The sequence below is a fragment of the Coptis chinensis genome, chromosome 6, assembly GCF_015680905.1.
Source record: "Coptis chinensis isolate HL-2020 chromosome 6, ASM1568090v1, whole genome shotgun sequence".
In the NCBI taxonomy this organism is placed as follows: domain Eukaryota; kingdom Viridiplantae; phylum Streptophyta; class Magnoliopsida; order Ranunculales; family Ranunculaceae; genus Coptis; species Coptis chinensis.
The window spans coordinates 43,931,153-43,953,185 of NC_141461.1; the positions used below are offsets into that span (position 1 = coordinate 43,931,153).

The window sequence follows — 22,033 nt, forward strand, 5'->3', positions numbered from 1 at the left end:
ATATGTGGATGACATGTTGATCATCGGAACCAGTTTAGAGACCGTCAATAAGACTAAATTTTTTTTGAGTAAGCATTTTAACATGAAAGATTTGGGTATTGCTGATGTCATTCTTGGCATTAAGATTGTGTATAATTCTGATGGAATTACTTTGACTCAATCTCATTATATAGAGAAAACCTTCAAAGATTTAATCAATTTGACTGTGTACCTGCTAGAACACCATATGATCCTAGTATATATTTGACAAAAATTATTGGATTAGGTGTATCTCCTTTAGAGTTTTCTAGAGTTATAGGCAGTCTCATGTATCTTATGAACTGTACTAGACCAGACCTTGCTTACGCCGTAAGCAAACTAAGCAGATACACCATTAATCCCAGCAATGAGCATTGGGATGCTCTTATCAGAGTATTGAGATATTTGAAATATACTTCAAATTATGGTGTTCATTATGGCAGATATCCAGCTGTGCTTGAGGGGTACAGTGATGCCAATTGGATTGCTAATTGTCAGGAATCTAAATCCACTAGTGGCTATGTGTTCACTATGGCAGGGGGTGCAGTGTCTTGGAAATTTTCTAAGCAAACTTGCATTGCCCGTTCCACTATGGAATCTGAGTTTATAGCTTTAGATAAAGCTAGTGAGGAAGCAGAGTGGATCAGGAATTTTTTGATGGATATCCCGCTTTGGCCTAAACATGTTCCACCTGTCCCTATTCACTGTGATAGCCAAGCTGCTATCTTGAGGGCCAAAAATATTTCCTATAATGGGAAATCTCAAAAATCTATTTCTCTTTTGGTTGGTTTCAAAACAGTTGTTTCCAGAAAACCAAATCACACCTTTCTTGCCCTAGGATCGAGCGTGCTTGTGTGATTCTTGCCTTCAGTTGCGACTTCGAGTTTTTATAAAACAAAACGTTTTCCTGTTTCAAAAGAGATCTGATTCTTTCTCTTCCAAAATAAAGAAAACATGTCTGGAGTACTGAGAGTTCCAGAGTTTGTCATTTGCTGGTGACTGACTCTTCCGTTGTTATATCCTGGGAGACATACGCCAAAGGCTGGCAGCTAACTTACCGGCGGCGTTTTTCATCTTAAGGAAATTGTGCCAAGCACAATCCTCAGTGATAAGTTTCTAATACGATCTTATTTCTATTTTGCTTTACTAGATATTACACTCATAATTGGTAACAAAATTTTCTCACCATAAAAATAAAAAAAAAAAAAAAAAAAAATTGCTCATTTAGGTCAATTGAAAATTCCATGTCTTTTGTGCTCAAGGCTTGATCATGTTTTTGGAAATGAAAAACCTAGATTATATAGACATTTAATTTGTGGTGCTCGTAAAACGAAGATCTCATCATTAGTTGTTCGTTGCCAAGTTCATGATAAGCTTGCTGATGTACATGGAATGTTTGAAGCTTGCCATTTTTTCATCTGTCACGCACGGAAAAGAAATCCAATGCTGAAACTTATAGGTTGTTGTTTGGTAAATTGGGAATTGATCATGAAGATTTTGTAGATAAGAAACGGCTACTTAAACATCCTATGCTGTCTTCATTGAGTGAAAGTTTGTATACCATATAGCTGTAGTGTATTTGGATATTTAAATCATATCATATTCTTAGTGTTTTTGATATACTGATTGTTTCTATTTATTAGATATATTTTTACATTTGAAGAATGTTTTGTTTGAAGGTCTTCTTGTCAAATTTTAGTAAAGTTTTTTTTTCTCATGCCTTATATGTATTTTTTTATTATTATTGTTTTATAGGTTCTCTTGGAATTTACTAAACGGGTGTCGTTAAATGAAATAATTTTTTTGTTTTACTTGCAAGTATTTGTAGTTAAGCTATAAACATGACACATTAGCCACTAATCAGTATATTATGTACTTTTCCTTCAATTAAAATTTCATTTATTCACGAAATCGTGAACAATTTACAGTCTATACATGAGTTGCATGAACTCTAAAAATCTTGAGTCAATATCTAATTACTCAACATAAGTTTCATTATGAAGTCAGTGCATGAAGCTTAGGCCATGCTCAATGAAATGATCCGAGAGAGTTAAAAATTTAATATACATATTCGTGAAAAGTAAGAGATGATTTTATAGGTACAAACTTCTCTAACTACAACAAAATGCCACTAACTACAACAGAATGCCATACGCTTTCAATAAAAGTAGGAAATGAAAACCTACACCAACAATTAAAATTAATAACACTAAAAGCAATTTTTTGCAAGTACATTGAAGTCCAATGACTTCAAATATAGTCATCTACCTTGATCAAGTTGTCATCTATGTTGATTATTATGTATCCCTTTCGGCTTTCTCCAGCTGGATATGTGTTAATCAATTATATACATCTCATTTTGTATTCTCCAATTTGATACCAACTAAAACAGGAAGGAGAAAAAACAAAGATAATAGGGTTAGGCTAACCTCGCCTGCATTAAAACCTGATGTAAATCATTCGATTAACTTTGTTTCTTACAATATCAATTAGACTTTTATCCAGTGGAGGAATAATACATACATGATAACTTTTAGGGAATGAGATAAGCTAGTCATTACATCGGGTACACAATTTACTTCTCAGTACACATGGTTGTAGTTGAGAGTTTGATCCTCGTAGATATTTTTATGGCTGCAAGCAAGTTTCTGCAATGCCATGGTGCGTCCTCTAGCCCTTTGAGATTTTAAATTTTCTTAAGAGTGTTTGAACAGACAGGGACTTTATTGATGTTTTGTTGCCCACACAGATATTAACTCCTATCTCCATTGCTTTGAGTTCCTAGTACAATACTTATCTCTTTGACCCTCCTGTGTGTAAAAAATATCTTTCGCTCGTGATTTATTGACATGTTGACTGTGCACAATGTCGTTAGCGAAAAATTTCAATTTCAACTATAGATTGAAAAGTTGAGATCAAATCACTTAAAACATAAGCAATTAACTACAAAAGGGAAATATTTCCTCCGATCAATAGATCTACAAAAAGGAATACCATACTTATGGAATCATGCATAAAATAGAAATATGAAAAAGTCATATATAATCACTAATTATCGGGAAAAAAAAATGTATATATAATCACTTAAATTGGTATCAAAGACGTATAGTTCTCCAGTCTCTTATCACAATTAAAACAATAGTGCTTGAAATTTCAACATTTTAGCTCATTTAGGATCAAGTGTTCATAATTCAAAAACTTTATCAGAAACACCTAACTAAACTCGACCCATCAGCCAAATTGCAGTACTGATGCCAAAGCCTTACAACAATCTTCCATTGACTCACTACTACACCTAGCTTATTTATATTCACCCGAAAAAAATAACCACTCATTCACCTGAAACAAAAATTAAGATACCCAATTGCTAATCATCTTTATGTAGAAATGGAACTAAATTCAAAATTCCAAAATGCTTAAAATAAGTGAATATTAAGCAAAAAGTGGAAAAAAATGACAAAAGAGAGGGGTTATGTGAAAATCAGGCATTTGCTTTAAATCGAAGGTTCATTTCAAGTTCCAATTCAACAGAGCTTTTTTCACATCAAACCCAATATGCTGTAAAGCAAGATGCTTGGAAAGTTTTCTTTTGCTCACTCCAAGTCGATGACGATGTTTTTCATGTTGTTGTTCACATCAAACCAACTATGCTGTAAAGCAAGATGCTTGGAAAGTTTTCTTTTGCTCACTTCATCTTGTTGTTGTTCATTTTTCATTATTGTGATGTCTAAGAACAATCTTTCTTAATTGTTCTAAGATCACGAAGATTTAAGAATGATTTGAATGAAATTGAATAAAGTTGTAGATCGGATATGAAGTAAATGAAGTCTTTTTATTGAACAATCATGAAGGTTTTACAATCACTCTGATCCTCTCTTTCTCTCGTTTCTAATAATTTTTGTGGGAATGATCGAATGAATCTCCTTTCACTTCATCCAGTCTTTATATAGTGTCTTCAATTAGCTTTGACCCAATCAACTCCTGGCACGTGTCCATTGTCTTCCTCCTTCTTTTCCCGCTCAATATCTGCAAATGTTTGAAATATACCGAGATATTGACTCTCATGTCAATATCTCGAGTTTTGAAATGTCACATAAAAATATTTAAAGGCACGATATTTGCCCACTACATCGCCCCCTCTCAAAATTTTGAAATTTCACTTCTAATTTCAACTTTTCGAAAAGCAGTTATATTTGGGCCGAAATAACAACCCGGTCCACAATTTCAAATATAAAAGTTTGAAATAAACCGTTTCTCTTTCCCTTATCTTTCCAACTTCCTCTATACGCTACTTAGCAAACCATAAAACACAATTTACTACCTTCGTCTTTATCTTTCAATTCTCTGCTTCATTACCAAAAACCTTAACTTCTGTACGCTGTAAGGTACGTCATTTGCTTTATGCACTTCACTTGTTAGTCTAAAAACTCACATTATTATATAATTCTTAAATCAACTAAAAACAATCGTTTAGGGATTTGACAACTTTTGATACTTGACTACTGTATATCTATGTACGTTTGTGTTACATAATAATAGAAAATGTTATATCGTTCTTTAAAATGCTTAAAAGTTTGCATCTTTACATATTTAAGATGATTTGTTTGTTTATTCTTCCTCTTACTGTTTTACATATCAGATATATCGATTGAAAATCCTCATATTGATATTTCCGATATCTCAACCTTTATAGCAAAATTTCCGATACCTAAAACTGTATTATTGATGATGTACTATATATATATATATTAAATTGACGATACTAAAAATACCTTTTTCGTCCCCTCTTTGTTTATAGTCATCCTGATGGCGAGTGAAGACACCATTTCTGATGTTAGTACCAGTAGTGAAGATACCCATTCTGACGATAGACCCGATAGCCATAATTTTGCCTCTATTTCTACTAGACCATATCGACCTCAAACTTATTGGGAATTAGATTATGTTGAAGAAGAAATTCCTTGTCATCCCTTTGAGACTAGTGCTTCCGAATCTGAGCGCGATACTGTTGAAGATACAAGTCGATGGAAACATGATCTTAGCCCTTTCTTTATCGAACGACCCAATCTCGCTTTAATCCAGGTCGCCTATCGTATTCCCCATTCCCTTTATTTTCAACACTATGCTGGTACTCGGAGACATACCAAATGTCAAAGTGGTACAAAGCAAGATATCATTGTCACTGTTGGACAAATTGTCGTTGGATTGAGATTTCCTCTAACCAATCTCGATCGTGAAGTATTAAACCATCTGAATATTTCCCTTGGTAAGGGTACAGGTAATTTCTGGAGGTTGATGTTTGTCTGTAACTATTACAATAGCCACCTCTCCCCAGAAAAATATGAAGCTTATAGAATCCGATTATCCGACATCCTTATGCATTATAAATTTTGTGAAAAGCACAACGGATACTTTTACCCCAAAAAACAGTCCAAGAAAGACATTAAGGGTATCATCCGCAAAAATCATAAAAGCGATAAGGAATGGACCTTGTATCCTATCATAGTTTTGGGTGATTAGGAGAGTGCCGATACTGTAGTCATTCCTCCTCTGAAATATCAAGTTTTCAATTCTTCAGGTATACCATCCCTTTTGTTTATTTTTGATATTTATATATCGGAATCCCAATCTGACCCAAACCTGTATGTATCTTTTCAGTTCTGCTTCCTCATTTCGATAAGGCTCGTGTAAACTTGAAAAGAGTACTCAAACTTTTGGAAGGAACTGATGAAGAAATCGATGCCATAACTGGGGCCGATAAAGAAGCCAATCCTAATGATAAAGTTGCTCTTCCGGACATCAATAATTACCGTGCTCCTCTTTACGTTCTCAAAAGTCGGGCTCTTCAAAAAATGGGTCAGTCGCCAATTCCAACTCAGTCTCCTTCAGAAAATCCTCTAGATGATTCATCTTTTCTTCTGTCCTCCTTCGCTTTGCATGGATTGCCTCCTAATCTTCCCCAAGGTTATATTGATTACTTAAATAACAACCTTAAAATGACTCCAGATCTTTTTACCTAGATTAAAAAAGAAGTTCCTGAATTTTATCAGTATCCAATTTTGCAAGATATATTTGATCAACATATTTTGTTGTATACAGATATGGCACCTCGAATGTCGCTGAACCCAAATGCTAGTCACCAATTATCTGATAAGGGGAAAAAGAAAGCTGCTAAAAACATGTCGGCCAAAGCCCCACAGAATAAGCACACTGCCCCTCCCTCCGATACTCATGTTGCTTCTTCTAAGGATAAGCATCCTGCTCCTTCCCAAGAAAAACACCCTGCTTCTCCACAAGATACCCATACTCATTCTATTTCCAAGAAAAGAAAAATTGCCTAGGGTGAAAGTGGACTTGATGCTGATCAAACTCTTGAATATGTTCCCTCTGCTAACATTAGTCACCTCTTCAAACTTGTTTTCCATTTGATTGATGGAAGTGATATCCCTTTAACCGCCTCACTTTTTGCTGATAACCCCAGTGAGGATTTAGGTGTTACTCTGTCTACCAATTGTGTTCTCCCTAATGACAAAATAGCCATATGTAATATAACTTCTGCTGAACGCCTTACAATCCTTTGTGATAATTTGGAAAAGGTATTTGTACTTTCTCTTCTATTATTTCATATTGGTTTCATCTCTTTCTATATGCTTATTTATTCCCGTTGTTTCCATAGGCTAAAGTGGCCGCCTTGGCTTAGCTTGATCTTCATTATAAACAAAACTGTAATCTCGGTCGTCTTCAAAAGACAGTTGACTCTCAGCAGCGGGAAGTTTATAGATTAAATAGAGATGTGGCTCGCTTAAAGAAGGAAAATAGTCAGCTGAACAACAATCTAAAACTTCATGTTGAAACTGTTGAGAAGACTTTAAACCAGAAGATTGTCGAACATGCAGAAATTTTGAAACAAATTACCAAAGACTTTGCTAAAGAAAAAACGAAGTATGAAGAAGCTTTTGATGCTGAATATAACCAAGTTATTTCAGCTATAAACCTTCTAGGTAATCGGTTGGAAGCTTTCAAACAGTACGTTCCACATGCTGTCCTTGTGGAACATGGACTTGTTTCCAATGATAATGAAGAAGAAACTACAACTCCTTGTAATCCTGACGCCTCAGTTATCACAGCTTCTCGCATTTCTACTGACACTACCCAAAACCTTGCTGCGGACTTAGCTGCAGTGGATGATCTTCTTAATACTCCTCCAGTTAAAATTTTGAACTTTCACTCAAAACTACGGATTCAAAATTGAAAAAGAAGAAAACTTCACAATTTTCTTGTTCTCGATGCACAGACGGCGCCAATATGATGTCTAAGAACAATCTTTCTTAATTGTTCTAAGATCACAAAAATTTAAGAAAGATTTGAATGAAATTGAATGAAGTTGTAGATCGGATATGAAGTAAATGAAGTTTTTTTATTGAAGAATCATGAAGGTTTTACAATCACTCTGATTCTCTCTTTCTCTCTCTTGTTTCTAATAATTTTTGTGGGAATGATCGAATAAATCTCCTTTCACTTCATCCTGTCCTCAATTAGCTTTGACCCAATTAACTCCTGACACGTGTCCATTGTCTTCCTCATTCTTTTCCCGCTCAATACCTATAAATATTTGAAATAACTACGAAATATACCGAGATATTGACCCTCATGTCAATATCTTGAGTTTTGAAATGTCAAATAAAAATATTTAAAGGCACGATATTTGCCCACTACAATTATCAACGTTCTTGTAGTTTTTATTGTTTTTCTGATAACAAAATTTAAACAAGTTTTAGCTTTCATGTCATATGATTTAAGGATGTACCCCATTCTCATTTTTTATTTATCTATGACGAAATTGAGAAAATCAGCCAGGGCCCAGCCCAATTTGCACTATTGTTTAGTGGGCTTGGGCTTCAAATATCAACTCAGTGGAACTGAAAATTGATTGGAAGTACATTGATTAGGCTCTGTTTGGCAGTAGGCCAGTAGCTACTTACGCTGTATAGGCTCTCTACACATCCTCAAATGCAGGGCCGTCGTATACATCCTTAAATAAGAAACTTGACCTGGCTAAAAGCAACTTATATGCCTGGAAAGCCTATCTATATGACCAGCTACTAGAAGCAAACAGCAGTGGTGTAAAATGCAAAAATATATATGGCGTTGGTGTTTTATGCTACAGATTCACATTGATACTAAATTCATATAATGTATCCATAACTTAAAAGCGTCCTCTATCCACCACCCTCTTCCACCTCTTCAGAGGACTATCCCTTATTACACAATAAATACTATTGCTACAATTTCATAAATAGCTCCTCTTCAACCCAACAACATTTACTTGACCAACTTTATTACATTGACAAATACAAACAAACACTGCAGAACTGAGGGGTGCAAAGGGTAAAACTTCCTTCCACCAAACTACTGTGCATAACACCTGATTCCCTTCTCCAAACGGTTTAAATGAAAGAATAGACGGACTCGTACCAATATAAATTCAAATCCAATATTCTCAGAGCGCTGTAGGCTGGGAGATGCACGTCACTCATCCTCGTCAGTAACCAATGCAAATGAAAATGGGTAGAACTTGTAACCATCCCCCTCATAGAACTTGTTCTGGAACTCTACCCAGTGAAGACGCAAGGCGTGTAGGAAGGCGCTCAATGTTTCCATCACCAGCAATACACCAACAGTAGCACAGACAAAAACGATGATACCAACAACAAGAATAAGGATATTGTTGTACCTGTCGGGAAGAACAAACATATCATTACTTCGAAGTTCTGGAACTCCCTATCAAGTTATTCCTTCCCCTTAGTGGAGCTGTGTTTATTAATGTTACAACGAGAGAGAAAAAATATATAAAATAAAATTGAAGATGTGGCAGAAACGTACCCCCAAGCAAGTAGTAAGACCTTCTCATAGAATACACTCGACAACTCTGAATGGGCAAGACTGGAGCAAAAGAAATAATCATCAGCACACATAAGAAGTGAGAACAAACACTAAACATGGTCAGAAAGGAAGAGAACATCCTCCTTGCATACATCCTCATGCATAAAATTTCATGAATAAAGCGATGCAACAAACTAGGCGGAAAATATGAATCCTTGTCAGTTCAATTTCAAGCTTAGTACATTGTACATAGTCCACATCCAATGGTGCATAAAGCCAATCAATGCACCAAAACACATGTGACAGACATGGAAGGAAGCTCTTCAACCATTCTTTTGTCCCAACCTAGATCAACAACTATATTGGTGGACGTGAACACACGTATCTGAAGCAGTAAGTGTAAGGAGATTAAGCTTGCACTTCAAGTTATACAACTTGTACAACACTTCAAATAGTAATTCTCTTTTACATAGACCAGGCGAACAAACGACCGAATTCCAAGGGCAAGAGTGAAAGGATTAAGAAGTGAAGGAAGGAAAGTAAAGACCTGACTGATCCATAGTGAGAGAAAGGAAGGCAGGACAGGGTTTTTTTTTTTTTTTTTTTTTTAAATATTAATTTACTCCCTCATTTACCTAACTTTCTTCTTTGCCTGTTCCTTAGATAGCAATCACGTGGCATGTAAGTCAGCGGGATTTAAGACAAGCAGTCAGTGCATAGAGTACAAATAGGGACTCGTTCTGCGAAACAAAAGGTCCCAATATCTCCTCTCGTCACAACTTCATAGGCAAACATGAAATGAAGCTTATATGTTGATATTGTGGTCAAGAGGATCTTAATTATGAAGATCATCCTATATCAGCTCATTCATATTGTCAACCACATCATTGCTTTTCAATTTATGGTAATATGGATTAGTAACCCTCCATATTAGCTGCATACCTACATATGTGCACTGCATATATACTAGCATACGATAACGCATGGAACACATCAGAAGAGAGATGATTCACATTGTACAGAGCATACCTGAGTGCCCACAACCGAAGATATGACGCTGTATTTGAGACAGCTCCAAGGACAAACTCTATCGTATGTATTAGTTGGTGTACAAAAACTTCGCTAAACTCGAATTCCTCGTGACCATGGGAATCATGATGCACTTCAACTTCAAGAGATTCATCAGCACTGTGAAGTGGTTGGTAAGATTGACCTTGGTGCCTCTGAAAGAAACTCAATCATTAGAAACAAAATAAAGTGCCTAGAAAATTTCAACAAAAAAGAACATTGATTGTACCTCTTGATGTTGTTTCTTCAATATAAAAGGTTTTGGAAGTAGCATCCATGGTACAGCAACAAGAGCTAGCAACAGTAGCACAATCTGGTATTAAACAGAAGAAACGAATGAGGCTGGTCTAAATTGCAAGCAGCCAGGAAGATAATATGACAGCGTGAAAAAAGTTGGAAGGGGCAAAAACCTGAAGGGTTTTCTGACCACTGAAAAGCTGGTTCTCCCCCAGGTCATCGGTTGGACTCAGGAACATGTAAATCATTACATGATATAAATCAGCTTTTGAACCAGTGCACCACTTCACTATGATGAGAACGGAGAGGTAGCCAAATAGGCTGTTCAAAAATATCATCTGAGGAATAAATTGAAACCTGAAACAATAAACGATCATGTACGTGATAATCAATTTACTTGACAAGCTTTTAGAGCACAATAATTTATAAAATATTAAAGTAAGAAAAATAAATACAATAAATAAAGAACTGTATCTTGGCAGTGCTTTTTATCAGTAAATTTGTATGTACCTATATGCCTAGCTCAGAATCACACAAATCAAGTTCTAAACTCAAAAGTAATTACAAATTTCTATATCAAAGGTATAAATGAATTGATTCAAGCAGTCTAGCTTACCAGATGTTGACATTACTGCGAAAGAACAGGCCATTGAAATAGCTCAATATGATCCCAAGATTCATTTGAGCTACCCCAAGAAGAATCGACATCTTCATCTTCAAAGAATTAAGGAATGGAAGCTCACTGCGGCTACCATGCCACACGGGATCCACACCAAATGGATAAGTGCGGCGCACCTTAATTAAGCCTGCTGTAGTAGAATCCCTAAAATGAAGAAACCAATAAGAAAAGGATTAATGACAGATCTTTCTGGGAAATATGCTACCAAACATGAGACATGGAGATATATTGAGGAATGAAGAACTTCCAGTACCTGCAGGAGATATCACGACACGCATAGGCAGAGGGACCAAATAATTCAAACGGGACTGAAAAGAATTCGTTATATATCAGTCCTGTGTAAATTGAGAACAGCGACATAAACAATATAACATAACGGCCACCAAAAGTCATTTCCATAATATCTCCAAGCTTCTGCAACCAAGAACAGTATATATATGTTAAGCAACATAATTTTAAAGCGGTATCTGATTTCAGATCAATAATGAATAACATAGTGTCAAAGCTTCGAAAATGGCTCTTTATATGAAAAGGGGCCTACATGTCACCTTTAGATTGGTAGTTATTATATTGGGTTGTACTTGAGATCTGTGTGGTACACAGCCAAATATATTGAAGAATGCTGTACATTCCTTTTTTTATCTTGACCAACACCGTAAAAAACGAGATGTACTATATAAAGTTAAAAAACCAAAATACTACAATGTTAACCCACGAAAAAACTTACTGTGTATGATCAACAAAGAGAAGTTGTAACTTATTACCTGACTGGATAGCTTTTTTTCTCTGATTATAAGGTACAATGTTGCAAGTAATATGCATATCCCGTGACCCCAATCGCCAAACATGACCGCAAACAGAAAAGGGAATGTGACTATAGTGTAGACACCAGGGTTTGCTTCTTGATACTTGGCCACCCTGCAGTTACAAAAAACTTAGGTAAATACTTTAAAAACCATAGATGCAATGAACTTACTATTCATGGAGAATGAAACTAAGAAAACGGAAACTCATATTTCAATACATCAAGATATCAAACACTACACGAGCTTGTACTAAAGAGTAAAAAGTTTCGCATGAGACCCATTAATTATCTACAGCATACTGTGACCCTGCCTACATACTACAAGCGCCTCTAGAATGAATAAAAACACACAGATACACAATACCCCAGCCTTAAAATCCCGACAAACCTCAACGAACCTTGTACGAGATTCGTTATTAAGGGCCAAAAAGTCAAGGTGACAAACTAGGCTCACAATCATTTCATCTATTATTCCCAAAAAGCCTTTTACCTATTTGCATCAGTGTTTCCAAAGACAGATGGTCAGACATCTTCTCCATGTCAATTTTGCAAATCATATCTTCCATTTTATCCTTGTATCTAGATTGAATAAACTTATAATCAATGACGGCACCATCAAACTATACCCCTTTAAACAAAAGGTTCAGTGCAAATTAAAGTTTACCAATACCAAGCCACGTAGATTCCACGTGTTAACTATGCAGACATCTGAGTCAACAAGAATCTAACCCACGCCTCTGAGATACTAGAAGATCAAAAAAGAAAATAAAAAAGAACATATATAGACCAGCCAAGAGACACAAATATCTTGGTCTTTAAAATGTTGGGAAATTGACAGCCTAGCATACCTTATCGGAAGGCTTGAAAGAGGTTCAACCTGTTTTGCAGCTCTGTGCTAAGCAAGTGGTATCCAAGCAGAAAAGTAATCTATGGTAAGCAAATTTTCCGAGCAAGAAGGTATTGGTTGCTATATCCTGGAATTCCAAATACCAGATTATTTTGTTTGTTTCTTTGTGTACGTGTTTTTGCTTGAAGTGCATCCTTCAAACGCATCATGTCATTAATAACCTTAGAAAAATTCTTGCAATCGATTATTGTCATTTGTATGGGAGCGCTAAAGAGTCAGTGAACCATGCGTTCACAGGTTTGGTGATGTTCTTTCTGTTGGGGCATCTGGTCCGATTTCCAATTAAAATCTAGTGTTCCTTGAGTGTGTTCTGATTGGGTTTTAGATTTCCTTAAGAGTTGGAGTCTTGGTCCATTCTCTTCTAGTGACCTCTTTGGTGATTAATACAGCAATCTTGTGGGGTAGTTCAATTAAAACTGACGACATTTTGATGTACCTTTGCTATTAGTGGTGTAACACCTTCTATTTTCAGACCATTTTTAACTATTTGTTACATTTCTTTATGAATTTTTAATTCATATGGCTTGTTGTTGTTGTTGTCACGTGCCCGATATTGAATGTTTAGAGTACATTTCTCGGATAACGAATCGAGTGCATGTGTTGTACTCACTTTTAATATATTTAGTTTGGCTGCGACATGTTAAAACTACTTTTGTTGTTGTTGGATTTGTTGTCGAGAAGAACTGCGGTTAAAATAATTTGTAAAACTAGTTTTGAGGAGTTTTTTGTGAAAAATTTATTTTAGGGACGTCTTACGAAATTTCTCACATGGCAGGGAGTTCTAAGTAAATAAAGAGGGTTTTATTACAAAAAAATGAAAGGATGAGGAGGAGTTAGTAAAAACAGAAAAGAAAAGGGGTGAGATTCGGTCTCTTGGTTTTGGATAAACCAAACTAAACAAAAGAAAGCAATAATAAGAAAAAGAAACAAAGGGAGGGAGAAATAGAGAGAAAGGAGAAGAAGACTTGTAATTTTGAATTGGGATTACTAATTGTGAAATTCTTGGAAACTAAAATGAATTGTGGTGTTGGGGATTGTCATGGTGTCAATTTGGTCATCGGTGGGTGTTTTTCAAAACCAAACTTTGATTGTCACGACAAATTTCTAGATTGCTTTAAATTGGTGAGTAACTTCATTTACCTAGTTTTTTTATACTGTTTGAACATAATTAATATCATATTGATTTGTTTGTTTGGTTATAAATGCAAATTGAGTATAAGTTCCATGGTTTGGTATTAAGGATGAAAACAGTAAAAAGTGAAGATTTTCTGGTTCTGTAGTGATAATTGAAATTCCGTACAAAATTGAATTCTTGTTTTTTTTTACCAAATCCAACTCTGAATGAAAGTTTAGTGTGTCCTATGTCCAACGCACCAAACCACTACAGTTTAGTTATAGATTCGACAATTTAAGAATTATGACTGCAGGAATCCAGTTCTGTACACTGGATTGGGTCCACGATTTTCACATGTTTAAGTTGAGATTTAAGTTATTAGTAAAACATGAAAAAGTAAGTTTTACGAGTCTGCTTTCTAACCCAATTGGCCTTATCCCATTTGCGGCATGTGGAGACAGTTTTGGCGTCTAGAAGTTTGGTTGGCAGAAAAACAGTGCGTCAGAAATCAATTTTATCCAAATGCAGCGAGGCTTTTTGCGTTGAAAAGCTAACGCACAGACCTTACTTTTTTATGTTTTACCAATAACCTAACTCTCACAGTCTTTACTTTTTTATGTTTTACCAAAAACCTAACTCTCATTCTAACTATATGAAATCTGGCCTCGAATACAGTGTGCAGAAACTGATTTATGACGCATTGTTTTCTTGTCAACCAAACTTCTAGATGCCATAACTATCTCCACAGGCCTCGGAATGGGATGAGGCCAATTGGATTAGAAAGCAGACTCGTAAAACTTATTTTTTCATGTTTTACAGATAACTTAAATCTCAACTTAAGCATGTGCAATCGAGGACCCAATCCATTGTACAGAACAGGATTACTGCAGTCAGAATTCCTAAATTGTCGAATTCATAACCCTCTTCTCATAGGACACATTAAACTTTCATTCAGAGTTGGATTTGGTAAAAAAGAACAAGAATTCAATTTTATACGGAATTTCAAATATCACTACAGAACCAGAAAATCTCAACTTTTTATAGTTTTCATCCTTAATACCAAACAATTGAATTTATACTCAATTTGCATTCATAACCAAACAAACAAATCAATATGATATCAATCATGCTCAAACAATATAAAAAAAAACTAGATAAATGAAGTTACTCACCAATTTAAAGCACTCTGAAAATTTGCCGCAACAATTGAAGTTTGGTTTTGAAAACACCCACCAATGACCAAATCGACACCATGACAATTCCCAACGCCACAATTCATTTTAGTTTCCAAGAATTTCACAATTAGCAACCCCAATTCAAAATTTCAAGTCTTCTTCTCCTCTCTTTATTTCTCCCTCTATTCGTCTTTTTTTATTTGTTTTTCTTATTATTGTTTTCTTTTGTTTAGTTTGGTTTATCCAAAACCAAGAGACCGACTCTCACCCCTTTTCTTTTCTGTTTTTACTAACTCCTCCTCATCCTTCCATTTTTTTGTAATAAAACCCTCTTTATTTACTTAGAACTCCCTGCCATGTGAGAAATTTAGTAAGACGTCCCTAAAATCAATTTTTCACAAAAAGCTCCTGAAAACCAGTTTTACAAATTATTTTATCCGTGGTTTTTCTCGACAACAAATTCAACACCCAACAAAAATCAATCTAACATAATAGGACTGTTCTAAGTGGCGGTCTGGATTAAAGCTCGTGAAAGCTATGTGGTGGCTAATAGTTTCTACTTTGACTCGAGATTTGTATTCTCAAAAAAAAAGGATAGGAATTTAATAAGGAATTAAACACTTAATACCGGATTACCGGTCAATAAGAAAACTAAGAGTTTAATTAGGAACCAAATACTAAACGTGTGATATCCTACAAAAATAGGAGTTTAATTAGGACTGGAAACTGGAAAGAAAAACCCTTAAAACGTGTACCTTTTTTATACCGAAAAGCTTGGAAGCATTAAAATGAAATTTTGTGATGCAACTTGCAAGTATGCAACCGTACATTCAATAACTTGAGTCATTGTGCAATGTAGCAATTCATGTCATTCAGTACCAAAAAGAATCATCGTATGCAATAATAATAATAATATAGAAAAAAATTGTGTTATCTTATTTCTTTTACTGCAACGCAATGAATTTAAATGTGAACTTGAAAGATGGTTCATGTTTGACATGCAATACGGTATTTCAAAGTTCCAAATGCATCTCTGTCGAAGGCACATCCCGCCATGAGTGGGCATAGCCATGAACAACAACTAAATAGATGCACATATACTAGACGTACATGGTGACGAGGAGGATAAACATTGTGTCCTGTGACTAGGCCTATGCTTCAGCCAAATAAAATCGAAACAGTGTAATTTGATAATTCAAACAGTTTATGAAAACGTGTACATTGGGCGATAATGCGCAAAAATTGAATCCTACCCCCATGCCTATGCTTCAGCCGCGAATAGGATGGAGATGTGTTTTGATGATTGAGAAAACTTCATAAAAATAATTGGATATTCAATACTTAAAGAACATAAGAACATGAAGGTATGCTGAAAGTGTTTAAAAAGAAATGATGTCAAAAGGCATCATATTGAAGACACGGATAATTTCTAGTAGTTTTAACATGTCGCAACCAAATTAAATATATTAAAAGTCAGTACAAGACATGCACTCGATTAGTTAACCGAAAAATGTACTCTAAACCTTCAATATTGGGCACATGACAACAACACCAACAAACCATATGAATTAAAAATTCATAAAGAAATGCGACAAAATAGTTAAAAAGGGTTTCTGAAAATGGGAGGTGTTACATAAGGCATTTCCACATTGGTTGTCCAAATCTTGAAGGAGTACAAATGATGCTTTTTTTTAGTCATTTGTAGGTAAGTTGAGACCAATTGTTGTTACTGGACATGTGGTGATGGGTTGTGATGCTGGGCTGTATTTAGGGGTGGGGGTGTACTTTATTAGGTGGTGTGGTTTATCGAGACAATATCTATTCAATTCTGATCTTCCTCTTCCTTAATTGGACGCAAATCTTGGAGTTCTCCATGACACACCTCTTTCAGTGTTCCACACCCAATCTTCAGCTCCTAGACTCACCCATAAAGCCTAGCCACCACTTCAGACTTCGACTGCATAGGCATATTTTTTTCCCTCCTAATTAATCAAATAGACATTGTTACACGTCACAACTCTTGATGCACCAAGTCCTAGTGTTCAGACAAAATCATTTTCCATGCTTCAGTCGATCAATGCCAATCAGCATAGGATGATAATCATAACAGAACCCCTTTTATCTTTCATTAAAAATAATAATTCCAGTATATTCCTCATCTTGTAAACATAATCAATTAAAATAATTCAAACGACGCACTTTCAGAAGAGGAAGTTACATAAATGGATACTTTTTGAAGTGGCATGTAGTCATTGTTAACAAGGATACTATATATACGTCTCAGATCATCTCATGCTTTAAAATCCACATATCTAGTAGCAGGCTTTTAAGACGCATATACTATGACATGTATTACCATCTACTAATTTTTTGCAAAGTTTCTATCATAGAAACTAAGATGTTAGTTGAAGCTTTAAAAGATGCACTCACCCGTATGCATCAACGATTTCCTGAAATGCAGTAGTAACCTTGTTTGTCCGAAAATATGTAGGTGGAGACTCTTTCGTGTGTAAAACCTGGAGGATGGCCCCAACTTGTGAATTGCTATCAAACGCGGCCCGCTGCAATGCATCATGAAGCTGCAAAACTCAAGCACAGAGTTGTTAAATAAGAATGAGTGCAAACACTGTTCCTCTGACTGGTATATGGATGCTTGACATGTATTACGCAGAACTGGGACAGGTCCCAACATCAAAGCAAATCAGATATTATATATGTACCTGATTTGTCGCAAAAACAGGGCTCCACCCTTCAGCCACAAGACACTTTTTAGTCACGTCAAGGCTAAGCATATTTAAAGTGTGGTAAATGGCCTTCTCCTTTCTCACCTGTACAATTGCAAAATGATAAGTACGACCAATGAACAATATTTCAAAAGAAAAGCATACTGGATCTATAACAGAATATGATGCATCTTCGTCGGCAAAACAACAAAGAACGACACCAATAAAAATAATTAACTGGGGTTTCACTCACCCAAAAGAAAGGAAAACGAATTTCACAAATCAATTGAATAAAACATTAAAAACTAGTAAACTACAAATCTCCTGTTTACAATGGTTTATATAGACTATGAGTAAAATTTCAATAGCAACCTAATTCTATTCCTAACAAGAAATTACTAAAACCAAAGAATTATAAACTAAAGTAAAAAGAAACAACTAAATTGAAGTCCATAAATATAGAAACAGGTATCATGCTAATCATCTTCTCGCATCACAACCAGAGTAGTACTAATTCTACTATCTGGTTAAAACAGTAAATACTTCCAAGACACACGGGGGAAAAAGTAAGAAAAGAAAGAGGGGGTGGGGGTAGAAAGTAAATTACCAAAAGGTTCCACTGCTCAAACTGATTGCTAATGGTTTTTAGCAGATTGTCCCTTTGTAGCAATCCAACATCTATGGTAGTCTTCAGCTCAGAAATTCTTCCAGAAACCTATAATTGAAAATACTAAATTGTCAACATGGTATCATTATTGATTCCATATGCAATTACTATAAGAATGAAATCGTGCAACCTCATGCAATCTGCAGAAGGTATAGTAGAAGTATACTGTACTAAACATTAGAAGCAAGCTGTACCATTTTACGGGCTGAAAAATATTTTAATAAAAATTAAAAAGAACAAAGCTTAACAAAAACATTGACAAGGACAAATATAACAACCTCTGTGATTGCTTGTGCTTGTTTGCTGTGCTCTTCAGCAAATGGGTAACGGTTTGCCCCAAATGCATCGCATATCTTCATAATTTTGTTCCTTGCTCTTTCTCCAGAATAGAAGATTACAAATACATTCTTCTCTACCTGAAAATTGCATCCAGAATGGAAATTTGTACATCAAGCACAAAACTAAATAAAATGTGGAGAATGCTTTCTCCAAGTTGAATGGCATGATATTAAGGGATTCTCTTTTACCTAACCTCCGTCACTAGATGGGAATTTGATGTCTCCCAAGGTAATTGAAATTATAATTGCCCCCCTACACCACCCCGGCCCCACCCACACACACAAAAGAGTTGCAGGTCATTCTCAAAAAGTTCCTAAGGCAGAGGCAAGGCGGCCCAAGTGGTTAGTTGAGAATCCTAACGCCGTGTGCCTTGTCTCGTCTCTGACAACATAGGATTTTGTACTGTTTGTTATTTTGCTGCTTATAATTTTCTCTTTGTTGGAGTTTAGTGTTTGGGTTGCTAATAAAATAAGTACTGATGCAACTCCTATGTTAAATCAATTAATTGGACGCAAATCTATTGAAAACAATGTAAAATTATACTTACTATACAACTAAACAATTCTATTGAAAACGATCAAACAGTTTTAGTTAGAATAAATTATAGGCTTTATCTGAAACACTTCTTCACTATTGATGATTTGTAGAAGTAAAAGGATGAACAATCAAAAGTATGAATAAAGTAATACAAACCTTCTCCCCTGAAATTGGATCTGTCACTGGTTCTGAAACTACAGATTGCTTGAGAAAAACATTGCCACGAGTAGCACGAAATAGAATCCTTTCAAACGCCATTGACTTATCTCTGGGTACAAGACCGCTGACAAACCCCAGTTTAACTTGCTTTGAGGGATCTACCGCCATTTCCTAGATAACAACCAAATTGAAAATATTATTTGAAGCCATTACTTTAAAGAAATTTTAAAGAACTCAAAAGCATGAGACAATATTTACCTGCTCCAGCAATAAAGGACTGGTAATAGAACTTTGATCCTCGTGAGTTACTTCAAGTTCCCTGTGCTGTGCTGCAGCATCATCTTGAGCAGAATAGAAGAACTCACCAGCCTGAAATTTCAATGGAAACGTGCATGAGAAGAGGAGGCATCTTATTTCACATAACCCTGTGTAGTACTTGACAAATCAAGGAAAGACTAGATAGAATAAACACCCAATGAAACGGGTTACAAAAAAAACACAAAACAGGTTATAAAACAAACACAAACAGGTTACATAACCCTGTATAGTTGCAAGTCTGGCTATTTAATTACAGGAAATGAGAAAGTTTCTCGAAAAACAGATTGATAGGCCAAGATGCAATAACCAATTGGAAATCCAGACAAATCAGGCAACGCAAACAGCCACTGTTTTGTGCAAAAGTAAATAGTAGCAAAGCACAGCCAGATAACTTTTTTGTTCCAGCCCACTATGTCAACTTCTGGCGGTATCACATGTCTCAACCCGAAATACAAAACAAGAAAAGATGCCTTACCTTCTCTAAAACAAGCTTATATTCTACAAGCTCACTATAAGCACGTTGCAACTTTTCACTGTTTGCATTGACTTCTACCAGCTCAGCTTCAAGCTCGCCAAGTTTAATCTTCAAATAAGCACGAAAATATGTCAATACAGATAGTGTGACATTGTGACTTTAAATTTTCTTACAATACAATAAACAGTCTGTACCTCCAAGTCATCAAGATCAATGTCAACTTCTATCATTGACCTTGCTGAAGGTGAAAAACCAGCCTTTGTCATTTGGTCCTTGAAATAACGTAGTTTCCGTGCCATCTCTCCACATCTTTTAATCTGCAAGTATAAAGCAAAAAAATTATTTATAAGAGAAAGCTGTAATATATACTGTACAAGCGGTATATCAATAATTAGTCTGCAAGAGAAAAACAAAGACTATATTTGTCCCTAATATACAAAAACATTATACACCCTGGAACACTTGATATGGTAGCAGACTACCAAGTGACAAAATTGCTTGACCAACTTAACATCTATGACAAACAGTTAGTATCTTAATAGCCGGGTACTACAGTACCTCGACACCAGCACTCAGTACTTGATGGATACTTGTTTGACAATTTTACTTTCTAAATCACACTCATTGTTTCGTCAAATCTCATCGTCAATAGAGTTGGTAAGATAGTGATTGCAACAAATTTCTTATTAAAAAGTATGCAATCCTAAATGTTCTATTACTCGCAATGTAATGTGATTGTAATTGCAAATGATAACATATTATGCATAAAATGCTAAAAATCAAGTATAGTCCAATCCTATTTATTAGGTTAGAAAATGATGAGTTGTATTCAAGTTGGAGTAACATTACGCACCTGAGCAGCATACGTCCGCTGGAAAGGGCTCTTTTCTGCATTAAGCTGGCAAAAAAATAATGACAATACTTTATTTCATGAAATTGAGTGAAAAAGAAGATATTTTTATGAGTTTAATGTGAATAACGATGATAATTAACTAGAAAATTGAACGCACGTCTTTGAATTGGATTAGACCGAGGTCACCGAGATAAGAAACAGTGAGATGAGCGGATTCAATTGGGATAATAAGCTGAACCAATTGCATCGCTTCTGAACGGAATAGATCCATTCGTGGACAACACCCACCATCGTCATCACCCATTCTCTCTGTTTTTTTATTATGTGTTTTGAGAGAGCCTTATTTTTTCTTCTCTACAATTCTAGATCGATTTCTTTTCTTATTTAGTATTGAGCCCCTGAGTAATCTTTGTTTTCTATTTTAGTACCAAATTTAAATACTAGTATTTTTTAATTTACTCCCTGGGTGCGTCTCAAGCTCTTGTACTCGTATTTTGGTTCCTTGTTACTTATCAGCAAACAGATTTTCCAGTTCACTTTTCAAGTGTTAATTACAGTAGGTCATCTACGCCCAAGAACAATCGGAACAATCAGTTAGCAGAAATATTTTTGCATACAAATGTGTTTAATAATTCACAGGAACAGAGTTTTTAGAAGGCGAAAGCATTGAACACACAGCTTCAGTTAATATGTAACTAGTTTTCGAACCCGTCCTACGAACGGGTGCTATTATATTAAATTATTATGAAACATATTGGTAACTATGTAGAGTTATGAGATATAAATATTATATTGATCACTTATCTAAATTTTCTCCCTCTCCATAATTAAAAAGAAAAAACTCTCATTTGATAAATCTCTTGGACTTTTTTTTTTGCTTAATAATAGAATTTTGATTGAAGTTATGTGAAAATGTTGAATAAAGGGCGAAGATGATATTGAAGCTACTTGAAAATCAAGAAATACCCAAACATAGGAAAAGAAATATGATAAATACCATTTTCAATGCAAAATTATACTTGTAGAGACATCCCCACTACATATAATACAACTATGTTATTTTTTAGATTAGCTCA

The 22,033-nt window shown here is 35.3% G+C and overlaps 1 protein-coding gene, 1 long non-coding RNA gene and 1 pseudogene across 2 annotated transcripts; 1 reads left to right on the forward strand and 2 right to left on the reverse strand.

The window, feature by feature from the left end:
* The first annotated feature begins 306 nt into the window (after window positions 1–306).
* Window positions 307–876, forward strand: LOC147493116 (secreted RxLR effector protein 161 pseudogene; annotated as a pseudogene).
* Window positions 877–8,137: 7,261 nt separating this feature from the next.
* On the reverse strand, window positions 8,138–21,356 carry LOC147493117 (V-type proton ATPase subunit a3-like). Its single transcript, XM_086569328.1, has 18 exons — window positions 21,115–21,356; window positions 20,958–21,002; window positions 20,299–20,421; window positions 20,105–20,212; window positions 19,570–19,680; window positions 19,309–19,482; window positions 18,555–18,692; window positions 18,217–18,324; window positions 17,607–17,714; window positions 17,317–17,465; window positions 11,650–11,803; window positions 11,139–11,299; window positions 10,823–11,029; window positions 10,380–10,563; window positions 10,199–10,282; window positions 9,931–10,124; window positions 8,902–8,961; window positions 8,138–8,752 (listed from the first exon to the last, which is right to left on the reverse strand). Exons 1-18 carry the CDS (start codon window positions 21,259–21,261, stop codon window positions 8,548–8,550), a joined length of 2,460 nt encoding a protein of 819 aa, XP_086425454.1. The 5' UTR covers window positions 21,262–21,356; the 3' UTR covers window positions 8,138–8,547.
* On the reverse strand, window positions 12,180–12,678 carry LOC147493118 (uncharacterized). Its single transcript, XR_015200242.1, has 3 exons — window positions 12,539–12,678; window positions 12,355–12,435; window positions 12,180–12,269 (listed from the first exon to the last, which is right to left on the reverse strand). It is a non-coding gene; the product is annotated as an uncharacterized LOC147493118 (long non-coding RNA).
* Window positions 21,357–22,033: the final 677 nt, after the last annotated feature.

Excerpts from the sequence above, each read along its gene's own strand:
- LOC147493117 (XM_086569328.1), bottom strand. The coding sequence starts at position 21,261 with ATGGGTGATGACGATGGTGGGTGTTGTCCACGAATGGATCTATTCCGT. Across the intron at positions 19,681-20,104 it reads ATAAGCTTGTTTTAGAGAAG|GCTGGTGAGTTCTTCTATTC; the intron begins GTAAGGCATCTT and ends TTGAAATTTCAG. Across the intron at positions 10,564-10,822 it reads CGCAGTAATGTCAACATCTG|GTTTCAATTTATTCCTCAGA; the intron begins GTAAGCTAGACT and ends TTATTGTTTCAG.